Source organism: Heptranchias perlo, chromosome 26 (assembly GCF_035084215.1).
Source record: "Heptranchias perlo isolate sHepPer1 chromosome 26, sHepPer1.hap1, whole genome shotgun sequence".
Classification (NCBI taxonomy): domain Eukaryota; kingdom Metazoa; phylum Chordata; class Chondrichthyes; order Hexanchiformes; family Hexanchidae; genus Heptranchias; species Heptranchias perlo.
In genome coordinates, this window is record NC_090350.1 from 14,566,248 (window position 1) to 14,578,853 (window position 12,606).

The 12,606-nt window shown below is 40.5% G+C and overlaps 1 protein-coding gene across 1 annotated transcript in view; it reads right to left on the reverse strand.

The window, feature by feature from the left end:
* Positions 1–8,945: 8,945 nt before the first annotated feature.
* Positions 8,946–12,606, reverse strand: part of LOC137342515 (glutamate receptor ionotropic, kainate 3-like) — a 363,766-nt gene continuing 360,105 nt past the window's right edge. The window contains exons 15-16 of the mRNA XM_068006438.1: positions 12,231–12,481; positions 8,946–9,961 (exon numbers count right to left, since the gene is read on the reverse strand). Of these exons, the coding sequence (XP_067862539.1) occupies positions 9,767–9,961; positions 12,231–12,481 (446 nt within the window). The 3' untranslated portion in view covers positions 8,946–9,766. The remainder of the gene's footprint in view (positions 9,962–12,230; positions 12,482–12,606) is intronic.

A 12,606-nucleotide genomic window follows, 5' to 3' on the forward strand; every position in this document is an offset into this window, starting at 1 on the left:
GTGATTCATAGTGCAGTTGTAAACCAGATACTGATTTGACCACAGTGTTGAGTTATATTGCCTGTTCACACTGCTCTAGTCAGGCAAAACAGCTCTATGAAAGTGTTTAATTACACTTACACAGAGCTCTATCCACAAACCTCCAACTGCTGGTGAGATTTTCAAAGTTAGATAGGGGCTCTTTCCTACTGTTAAAAACGTCCAAGTTTAATGTTGTAAGGCTTATGTTTGAGGAGCCTTTTTCTAGCTCCTAATGAACACGGCCTACAACTCAAAGCTTCCCCTAATTCGGCAATCTCGCTCAGATGCCACAGGATGGTTCTTGTGGGAAAGGAAGAAATGCCACACTGGTGCAATTAGGGATGCTTTGCTGAGGTTGGGGCTGAGGCATATTGTGGTAGAGTAGAGGGAGCTCTGCATCTAAACCATATTATACCTGACCCTGTGGGTACTTGACCTTGACACTGGGTATTTGAGAAGGAAACTGTTCCATTCCTCAGCACAAACATCTCTCACCTTTAAGAGCACAATGTTTAAAGAAAAGTTGATATACATTTGGGAGAAAAAGGCCCTTCCTGGGGTACAGTTCCAAAGGCACCAGCAGCTGCCCTCTTCATGTGTGATTCTAAACTGTGAGTTTGACAGCCTAGTAGACTGTTGAGACACAGTTGTGCCTGATCCTGTCATCATCCAATAACTCACAAGCACACACTTTCCAGTTAGAGTCACTTGGTGGACAGGAAGTGGGAATACAGCTGTTTTTATTTTTCCTGTCTCTAGTCCATGGCACTGAGGATGACTGCCCTGACTGAGATAAGGTAACCAAGCATAGACCAAAGATTTAACCCTGTCTGTATAGTTCAGTATTACCCCACGTGTTGCATTTACTGACTGAACCATCAGGGAATCTATGTTAACATTTTCGACTAGTTATAAATAGACACTTTCTTACAATCTAATTACTGCAGTTTATGTAGGCAAGGTACAGTTTTAGTCTGTACCAGTGCCCACTGAACAATGCCTGCAGCAGACTCTTGCTTGCAGAATTATGAATCTGATATAATTTCTTGTAAATTACTGGAGGGATGAAATCCAATCATTTGACGCATTTGGAGTCTTTTGATGCATTTCAGTGGAATTGGTATAACTGTAAATTAGACTATAATTCTAAATGGAGTTCATGTACAGAATACATTCAAGGTCTTTTTTGGATGGCATGGATATCAGACGATTTGACATGTAACCAAAAAAGGAAACTTGGACTTTTTAGATAGTTATGTGTCCAATGAAAATTGTTTAGGGAAATATATACCTTCCTCAATCTGTACTTTTAAGAAGGGCCTGTTTTTAATAGGAACAGAGGACACAGAGTGACAACCCATCTCACAGCAGGCTATCAGCATCAACATAACCTGTCAGAATCAAGGACTCTCAGTTTGGATAAGGTGCAGATTAAAACTGCCTCAGCAAAGTGCCTTAAAACACCAGTGGCAGAAGAGCAGTCTTTATTCCATTAGTGTGATACTCTACTTCCTGTACCAGCCATCCATTTAGCTTCTAAGAGGGAAAATGGCAATTTAGTATTGATCTGGATTTCATTGGGCGATGTTTTCTGCTGGACGCACATGCCAGTGAGAATTGGGTTGAAACTGGCCAAACACATTTCATATGGCATTGTGTCAGACAGAAACTTTCATAGCACCAGTCTGCATTGAACCCCAGGTACTAGAAAGGAAAGGCCTGGGCTAGTGTACTAACCCATTGCCCAATTTGCATCATTGCATAAATCTGAGCAACCTTGTAAAAGAAAAATAGCTAGTTTACTAAACTGAAACCCAGCCTATTCCCATCAGAAAAGGTAATATTTGCTTGTTTAAATAAGTAGCAAAAGAATGCTTTAGGATTATACCTTGTTCCTTCAAAAAATATAAACCTTAAGATTAAAACAATTGTAAAGTGTGTCCCTATGAATAGCCTTCTGATTAGTGTTGCTATTTTGCTTTTGCTGTTTCTAAGGTGTTTTCTGGGCTGGGTAACATCAGTGGATATTGAGCTGAATGTGTCACGCTACACTTTATATTTTAACAGCTAGATTGTTAAACGTATAGAGGAATTCCCATCTTCGGGATTTCCTCAAAGGCCCCTTCTGGACATTTTTCAAACATTAAGTATCTATAAGCATTTCTTAATATTAGTGGCTAAGAGACACTGTTGTTTCCCATCAGAAGGAGGAGGGGAAGGCACTATGACCAGAGATGTCACCTTTTGCCTAGTCCAAAACCCACAGGGGACATGGCATTTCAAAATAAATTCTGTGCACATAACTAAAATTGGCACAATCACTCATCTGCAAATACAAAAGTTTTAGCATACAGTTTTTGTTCTTTTAAAATTACTGGCTGGTCACCCGTCCCCACCCATACCCCCGACAAATCCAAATTTTCAGTTCAAAACAGGTTGGTAACCCTATCTGTGAGATAAAGACAAGACTTCAACTAACAGAGTCAAACAAATTTAAAGTGGTGGCTTCTTTTGAGATGTCCATTTTAAGCGGGTTTAGATTTTAAATACATTTTTCTTCAGCTTGATCTATTTGCTATTGGCTTCACCATCACTCTGTGTGATGCAAAGGTAGCATCTATTGACATCATCGTTCTCTTCCCTATTGATTCTTCAATCCATTACCCATAACCTCATTGTTACTGTGAGTGTAGCAATCCAATTTCAATCATTTGTTTCTTCTCCAAGGCTATTTTTATCAGATTTGTCTCCTCTTGCCTTGTTTTGTCAAGTAGACCTTCAATGTACTTGAGTTAACAACTGTCTGAATCTCTTTACAGTTTGTTGCAATCTCACTGCTTATCTTACTATATTGGTTTATATTTTTGGAAAAAAAAATTACAAAATAGTGAAAAGTGTGGTTTTAAGAAGGAATTTTGAAGGAAAATGCTATTGGGGGATATATCTTTTTTTTTATTCGTTCATGGGATGTGGGCGTCGCTGGCGAGGCCAGCATTTATTGCCCATCCATAATGGCCCTTGAGAAGGTGGTGGTGAGCCGCCTTCTTGAACCCCTGCAGTCCTTGTGGTGAAGGTTCTCCCACAGTGCTGTTAGGAAGGGAGTTCCAGTATTTTGACCCAGCGACGATGAAGGAACGGCGATATATTTCCAAGTCGGGATGGTGTGTGACTTGGAGGGGAATGTGCAGGTGGTGTTGTTCCTATGTACCTGCTGCTCTTGTCCTTCTAGGTGGTAGAGGTCGCGGGTTTGGGAGGTGCTGTCAAAGTGCTTGGAATATTCCTTCAGTATACTCCTTTCATAAATACAAGAAGGAATTTAAGTTGGATATGAATGTCCTCTACTTTCGCTACTGATTTATTCAGAAAAACATAGAGGAAGTGGTGGTTGGGCCAAACCACAATGACCTTTGACTTTTTGGCATCTCGTATGACAAAGGCTCTGCACAGTGAAAACAAAGAAGAGAGACTTGGTTAGGAGAGTGGCACCTCACCACAGTATGTTGGAATACCAACTCAGAGGGCTACAGAGCACTGACACATGGGATCAACCGCACAAGCAAACCGAGTTGCTGATCACGCAATGCTATGCTCAACAAAGCAACTGAGCGGAAGCTAGGCCCCTCCCTTTGGGCCCTGGAGAAGCATTGGGGGTAGAGTCATCACCAGGTGGTTAGCTAAGGGGCAGCTATACTGAAGGCCTGAGACCAGGGTGCATCCCTAACCAGAAGAGCTGGTAAGGCTCAGGAAAACTTGTAGCAAGAGAATGGGGGAAACTAGAAAGATTTTTTTTACTGTCAAATAGTAAAGTGCAGGAAACATTTAAATGACCCACTAGAAGCTTCTGATATGCTGTGGTTGTTCCCAGTGGGGATTTACAGGCTGCATCTGTTTAACATAATTGAAGAACATAGTCTTTTGAACTTGCACAGTCTCACAATTTTTTATGTCTCTATGAGACTGACTATCTTTATGTTTGATCTAGCTTTAGTTTAAACCAAATTCATCAAACTTTATTTTCTCCTCATATGCTATTCACTTAAAACATGAAATTTATCACAGCAGTTCAAATCATAGTTACCTTATCACTGTCATCACTGTTGGTTCTGACACCTGCCTCACATAAAAAAAACACTTTCTTAAAGCATAATAAAACAGACCCATGAATATATTATATCCAACAAAGACTGGAGTGTGTTTAATGGTCACCTCGGGATTGTGATGACACTTGACAGCCACTAAAGCTTCAATCTTGTGATTTATATTATTTGAACTTCCTAATGTGTTGCTACCTTGCTGCACCCTAAAACCTATGAGGGTATCGTGCTCCAGTTAGTCTGGTGTTCTGTATTTAATATTTATTATTTCTCCAATTTTTCTTCAGTTCCACTCAACTTACATGAGTCAGGAGTGCACTCATAAGCCTTCTGTATGAATACTGGCAGTGCCACTCTGTGACCCAAAGGTGCTATAGTAGCCTGAGGAGAAAGAGGGACAACATACCAACAGCCCAGCACAGGACTAATCAAGCACAGCCCATGGATTAATGGGATAGTCAGCCCTCAGCAGGAGTGGAGTTGGACTGTAGGAATGCATGAGACAGTCGGCCCTCAACGGGAGTGGAGTTGGACTGTGGGAATGCATGGGACAGAGTGTGAAGATGGGTTAGCAAACTCTTCTCATTTAATACATCCAATGCACAATAATTCTAGATGGTAGCCAGTAGCCTTGGCAAGTGGAAATTGGTCTCACTGTCTTGCTTTGGCGATTCGACTATCTGAGTAAGAAGCCATTGATGAAGCACTGGGCTGCTCTCAGACTCACCAAATGTGTCTGCATTCACCACAATTAGAGCAAATATTTCCCCTTATTATAATCTTTAATCGGCACAGTTTAGAAAAACAAATAATTTGCTGTTAAATTTCCCCTCCAATAATTTTTAAATAACTTTTTCTCCTCCCATGGAGCCCACACCAGCTCTCCATTGAAGGACAGCAGCCAGTGTCTGTTATGTAATTACACTGTAATGTGCCATAAAATGGGCCAAAGACCCAAATGATATGGATTTTGGCTACTCAAAACCAGTCTGGAAATAAGGGCTAGCTTGAAATTCTCATTGCAAAGTTCAAAGTAAGAAGAGCTGTAAGGCCACAATGTATTAGATGCTTCTAGTGGATCATTCAAATGTTTCCTGCACTTTACTATATGACTTCCCTTCCCTTTACAAGTTTCTTTGCACATTACCACTCCTCTGGCCAATTCTGGAGGTTCTGAATAGAACCAGCTCAGCTCTTATATGATTGTGCAATGTCACAAGCTTAGTTAACCACAATCTCTAACATTATGATTCTAAAAGCTCATCCTTAGCTTGACTGGAACAAAATTTTTTAGCATAACATTTTGTTTCTGCACTTGTGATCTTAAAATTAGTAAATATATCACCATGCAGAACATCTGAGTCACTGTTGATTTATTATATTGATAGGGGACAAAATTGAATTGTTAAAAAGTATTTAAAACAAGACAACTAAACCAAAGTGGATGAATCTTCTCTTTGATGCAAAGTAGTTGGTATACTCTCCAAAATCCCTAACTAAATCTGAAATATTAAAGAGAAAAAACTATTCCTAAATGTTTGAGTCTGCCAATGGGTGTGAAATTTTAATCTAAGTTAAACACCAGTTATTGGGAACATTTATAATTTGACAATTCAATTATGTTTATTGCAAGTGAGTGTGTGTGTATATATATATATATATATATATATATATAAAATAATATACATACACATATATATGTAAAAAAGACTAAAACTATGGACAGTGAGGGATCTGAACTAATTTATCTGGCTTTACATAGTGAGGTGAGATAGCACAAGTACTTTAGACATGAGCATAGTCCCTGCCAACCATTCCATCCTTCATTTAAAGATTTCTGTAGCTATTTTCCTCTCTGTTAGTTTTTAATATTTGTAAATTCATTTACAAACAATGCACTTACGAATTAATTAACTGTAACACACCGAGGAAAATATCATGGCTCATCTCACTAACGACATACTTCGTCATTTATGTGAGGTGGGCCACAATGCCTCTCCCTATTGAGGTTGGATTTTTCTTTCCATACTGACCATGCACAACCAAAGAGGGAAGTGACTCAAGAGGAAGTTCTGGTCCAATTGCCTCTAAAGAAGAAGCCAGTGGAGAAGCCCCCTAGCTTTTAAATGCCTAGATGACATGCTTGTAACAAAATGCAAACAAAAGCGGTTCTTGATGCCTCATCTCCAGCAATCATGAATGGATTCTTCCTTAAATCACTTGAGCAAATTAAGTTTCAAACTTGGCTGGTTTTTTTGAGTCACTTGGGATACAGGTTGTGGAGAACCTGGGAAACACATGAGTTGGGAGTGAATGGGTTGGAAGGCAATCTAAGCTGAAAAGTAATTTAGGAGTCTAAAATGTTGACTTGTGCTTTCTCTATATCACTGTTTTAGTTATGTTTTCAGTACCACTGCATTTGACCCCATGTGCCTCGGTAAGATACTGATCTCACATTTTTATTTCCATTGACTGCCATATGGAGAAAACATTCTGTTATGAAATAAAGTGCTGTGTAGACCTGTCAAGGACTGTATCTGAACACACCCTTCATATCAGAACGAAAGGGCACAGTAAATGGAACAGAGACCTTAGTTCCATTCCAGTGAGTCACACAACAGCTGAATTAAATACAATTCACTGAAAATGGGAATAAAATAAAAATTGGAAAAAATCAGGGGTTTCTTTTGTTTTTTTACATTTCACTCATACTCAAGTGATTGGCTTTGAGATGAATGGTTGAAAGATCCATTGAGACTGAAAATAATGATGCAGTGATTTCATACTGGAATTAACCACAAGTTGTGAATATATACATATGTACGTGTGTGTGTATGCGCGCGCATGAGAGAGAAAATGTGTGGGGGATAGAGGGGGAACTTAATCAGTAAAGCCATTACAAAATACTTGTAAGAGATGTATTACACTGAGACTTAAAGAACCTTTAAGCTGTGATTGAATAATAACAATGGACTACATGTACACTACCCTGCCACAGCAAGTGAGAGTGCCCTGAAAGATTAATGGGCTCATCCTTTAGTCACCGGTCTGGTGAGATATGCACACCCATTACTGTTTAATTTAAAAATCGTACCAAAGTCCAGTAATGTAAAGCAATTTTCTGTGCAGCGTGCCAATGACCGATGAAAAGAGAAGAATATTCTACTGTGTTGCAAAACTTAAAAATCATGAAACGTGCCTTTCTCTTTTTTTTGGAAAGAGAAATCATTGGCATCTGCACTGGAATGATCCTCTCAGCATCCATCCCCTGTGTCACTGTGGGTTTGAATAAGTACTTTTATTTTTGAAACTAATATTTAAAATGATGCAGTGATGAAAGGAGGTTGTTTTTTTCTCTCTCCCATCCGATTTTTCCATCCTCCTCTCTTGAATGCAATGGTTCAACAGATGCTCACCATGCTGCTGTACCACGCCTAAATGGCTAGACCTCATGTATGTGTCTAAACAGTGAGTGCCAGTGGTCTATTGGCCATTGGCAGGGACATTGCAGCCAAGCCTGATCCTGTCCTCATCCAACTTTCCAGCATGACTCAATTAGCTAGTGCTCAGGTATGGGAATCCTGCATTAATGTTCTCCTCAAAAGTCCAACGGGAGGGGCAAGGTGAAGCCAATTGTAGGACCCTACTGCTACACCAAATGAAATCAGCTAGCCCAGCACAGACCAGGCATTGACCCTGGTACACATGGTTCAGATCCACAAAGATTAGTGCATGTCACCATCTTAACCATGAGAGAGATGCATTTTTAAAGAAAATTTTAATTATTGGCCTCGTTATAAAATTGCTGATTTACAATATGTAAGAATTGCTGAGTCCGCTGCAGTTTAAAAAGTGCAGTCTGTCAACCCTCTTACAGTGAGAAATGCCTGAGTAGCCTTTACTAGTTCTACGACATATAAAATAGGACACCACAATTTCAAATGGCAGAGAACTGTGTCAACAAATATTAAAATTAGACACAATTTATATAAGTGTGGAATTTTTAAGGATGAAAATCAATAATAATGCATCAGGGCAGGGGTTAAGGGATTAAGATTTTAATAATGTCAACTCTCATAGCAACTAGCTGAATTTATCTCAGAGGTAAAGCATTAGGAAGGTTTTTTGTCTCAAAATTCTGTCTGTGTGTGTCTCCTCCCTCCCTCCCCCCTCCCTCTCATTCATTACTGGGGAGAAGAATGAAGAGCCTATCAATGAATATTCATCTGAGTTTCTGACTAATGATACGTAATTCAATGTATGGAATATTTTGTAAATGTCAAAGTTTACAAAAAACCCTATGAGGGTGTTACAACATAAGCCATATAATATTTACAATAAGAACTGGGAATAAAAAGATCCAGAGAAAATATCAAACAGCTCAACTTAAACGTTTGCTAAGTCAGTGACATCCATTGTAGGCTAGAATTATAGGAGAGCTGGCTAAGATCTGGGCAATGGCAACAGCATGCCAAAACCTGGTTATCGCAGATGTGCTTGCAATGGTTCAATGTGGCATCAGATAGAAGGGATGGTTCTTTTGCTGCGTGCTCGTATTCCCTGTCCCAAGGATGCAGTGCATTTCCTGGGTCAATTTCCAACCAACCATCCAATGGGACGCATGGAGATATTGGAGATTGCAATGGATCAGAAGCTGTCTGTGATTTAATAGTCAGAAACTTAAAAAGCGCAGATTATATATAAACCAAACTCAGAGGTTATTTTTTTAAAAAATCAACACATACTCCACAGACTACCTCTAGTTAGCAGATAGTTCTTTGGTAATTTTTACTGAATCAAAATTTTGTTCACATGGTAAAATCCCTTCAAAACCATCATTTGATAAAAAGACTACCATTTGTTCTTTCTGTTAATCAAGCACAAATTAAACAATTAGATAAAAAACTGGACACAAAATATGAAAACAACTACATTTTGTATACTCTGCTCGTCATCTTGATATCTGTTTAGTCCTTTCCGTTTTTGATTTTTGTTCTCTCCCCACCCCCCACTCACACAGTTCTCTGGAGGCAACGTTCACTTCCAGCTCTGTCTATTAGTCTCTCTCAATGGCAGAAAGGAAGCACAGCACTGAGGTAAAAGGTAAAGGAGTAACAGCTGCCGAGACATGACAGCAACTTTTCATGCTGTGAGTTAAATGGTCAACTGCACCCTTGAATGAACGTGCTGTGTGCAGCACTCTTGAAATCGATATCCACATATGCCTCCTGTCTGAGTCAATACCTGTACCCGACAGAATGGATGCTGTTATTGCCGTGCTGGAGGTTTCCACCAAGGTATAATTGCATTGTTGCTACTTCATTTCCTCTATTGCCTTGGCTTTGGTGCCCATTGCCTGGTTCCATTTCTTCCAATATATCAGCACTGAATTTCCCACGCATTTAGTGTTTGGACTCTGATGTCCCTGTTCAACCTGGTTCAAGTTTCAGAAACACTACCTGTAGCCTTGTGCTGTTTTTATTTTTTTTTCCATGCGTTGCGTATTGCATTGTCCATGCTCTGGGGTTTTGCCATTTTTTGAAACATCTTCGACATCCCTCAGGCCCTGTCTCTGAAACAAAGCTCCAGCCTCTTTCCTCATCCAGTGCTAGAGCGTGCCCATTCTGCTCCCAGCACAGGTCGCATATCTCCTAGGGAAACACCGGAGTCAGCCCGGTGTTACAGGTCATGTTGTCCTTCCCGGGCAGTCGTCGGTCATTGAACGTGTGCATGTTGATTACAGCCTCTGTCTTCACCATGGCAGGCGCCTGAGGCTTGTGTTTCACCCGCCGCTGGCACGTGAGAGATAACCGAAGCTCCTCGGCCATGGTACTGCACAAAGATCTCTGGGAAAATATCAGTCACACATTTGGTGATGCCAGTTTTACAGCCCATCTTATTTTTCACTAGAATTAAGTTATGAATGGAACAATTAGAGCAAAAAAAACACTATACATAGCCTTTGGTCATTCTGAATGATGAAAGTTTGTCATAGGATTAAAATGGTAACAAAAAGAAATATGTTTCTTACATCTACATAACCATAGTAATCCATCACTATACTTCATCGTTGCTGGGTCAAAATCCTGGAACTCCCTACCTAACCGCACTGCGGGAACACCTTCACCACATGGACCGCAGTGGTTCAAGAAGGCGGCCCACCACCACATTCTCAAGGGCAATTAGGGATGGGCAATAAATGCTTGCTTTGCAAGCAATGCCCATATCCCCATTAAAAAAAAATCAAGAAAAATAAACAATTGAATTACTGATATAAGGCCTAGTAAGCGTACTGTAAAAGGTAACATTGAACTGGGCATATGGCAGGCAAGTGCAGTTCCTTTCATATGTCGTACAATTCATGCAAAGACTTCATCCTTTTCAGATGTTACATAATGAATATTGGTTTCCCCATCATCAATGTGGCTCAAATGTTCTCCAATATTGGCTGGGTTGTAGTGCTCGGCAAACATCTCACCCAGTTTACAGTATGTACACGGTCCATGCAGGAGCTGATTCCAAGAAGCGGTAAGCATTTTCAGCCTGCCTGATTGTAATTAGATGCAACATTTATTTTTGTTTTAAAATTCATTTTCACATCTGGTGTGCAGCAGAATTTTTGCTCCACATATTTCTGAGCCCCTATTTGCAGGCTTCTTGAACTCTGGGAGGTTTACAGGATTAGAATTGAGTGCAGTCCATTTCTTGCTTTTCAGTTAAAGGTGGCAAAGGAATGTTGTTAGGAGGCAAGGTTATCCCAGCTTCTACACAACAAGTGAAAGGGCCCCTTTAAAATAGTAATATTTACTAAAACTATGGATTATTTTTTTCTCCTTCTGTGCCTGGTATCCACCTAGGAACAGTCCACAGCAGCAGGATTGAAATCAGGAGCTCGCTGTGCGGAGGATCGGAGGTGTAGACCAGCGTTCCATCGCAATGTGATGCAGCATGTTGTAGCATTGGCCAAATGGTCCTTCAGCACGATGTTGGTTGGGATTGCAGCCCTTGACAAAATGTTAAGTTACACTAACATTCACTCACCTGCAGTGCACAGTTGTTTCTGAACTTTATCAAACAGATATTATGTTTTACCTTGTACTGTGAAACAACTGTCACTTTTTGTAGAATTAAAACATTTATAGCACTGAAGAAAGCCATTAGGCCTGTGCCGGTGGTAGCTCCTCAGTTGGACCTATCCACTCTAATCCTATTTCCCTGCCCATTCCCCGTGTCCTTTTGTATCCTTCCTTTTCAAAAATTTATCCAATTCCCTTTAAATGTCATTGTCTCTGTCTGAATAGACACTTGTGGTAAATCATCCTCACATTATCTTACATCTTTCCTTGTCTCCCGCCCTCCACCCCGCACCCACTTCCTTACTTGATTTCTTCTGAGGTACAGATCCAAGGTTTCTCAATGCTCTGATACCTCATCCAAATCACCATTAGTCTTGTGTGAGCCTCGCCGGTGAATGTTGGCAGGCTCCTCAACCTGAGAGCATCACGCCTGAGCCTGCCCTCGCCAAATGTCCCACAAATTCAGATTGTCAGTATGGGTCTCTGGATAGTGATTAGGGATGCGGTCACTGGCTGATTTATTTTTTCTTTTGTTTGTTCCCTCCTTCCCTAATAAGAGGGCACTGAAGTCAAGTGTAGTAACCCTATCAACATCGAAGCTGAGACCAGCGAGCTCAACATAGGCCAGAGATCAAACGTGAGACTCTCCTGATGTGGTTTGTGTTGTTGATAATGTCCTTGCAGTACTCAGACAGACATAAGCCACACATGTATCTACAGAACCTTAAACTGGGAACACTATCAGATAGATACATGGTCATACTATGTGGCTGTCCAAGTATGGTCAGAGCTGAGATATTTTAGAATCTTTTTTAAACTTAGAACTATAAGTGAAAGTTGTAGATCCAGATAGCTGCCTGTGGATCTAATGAATCAGTTGCGTTGCTATGGGCAACCAAAGGTGGGGCAAGAATGGAAGTTATGACATCGCAACTGTCGTGTTTCCAGGGAAACCCGAGTAACCAGTATCAAGAATAAAATTCTGTACGATCCCCATTGCTGTAATTAGGTGTGACTTATTAATTTTTGCTTATTTTACCTGTTCACGTTCTGCAGTTTTTCGTAGTTTATAAATAAACTCTCCTATCGCCACAAACACTGATAGCACAAGGCCTGCCGCCAACACAATGAAGATGCCCCCGATGTTTTGAATTCCGAGGGCGCCGGCCTCTTTGTTCTCTTCCTCAGCGCAGCCGTTACCTCGCCACCATTTCTCTTTTATCATGTGTAGCTTGCCGTCCTCCTGAAGCTGTAGAACAGCAATGGTTATCCTTTCTTTATATGGTGAGCCTGTGGAGGGGAGGTGGGGGGGTGGGGGGCAAAAACATTAAAAAAAGAAGACAAGCCAAAAGTCTGGAGTAAAGGCATACTGTGTATCTTGAAATACTAATTTGTGGCTGTCTTGCAATTAGGGG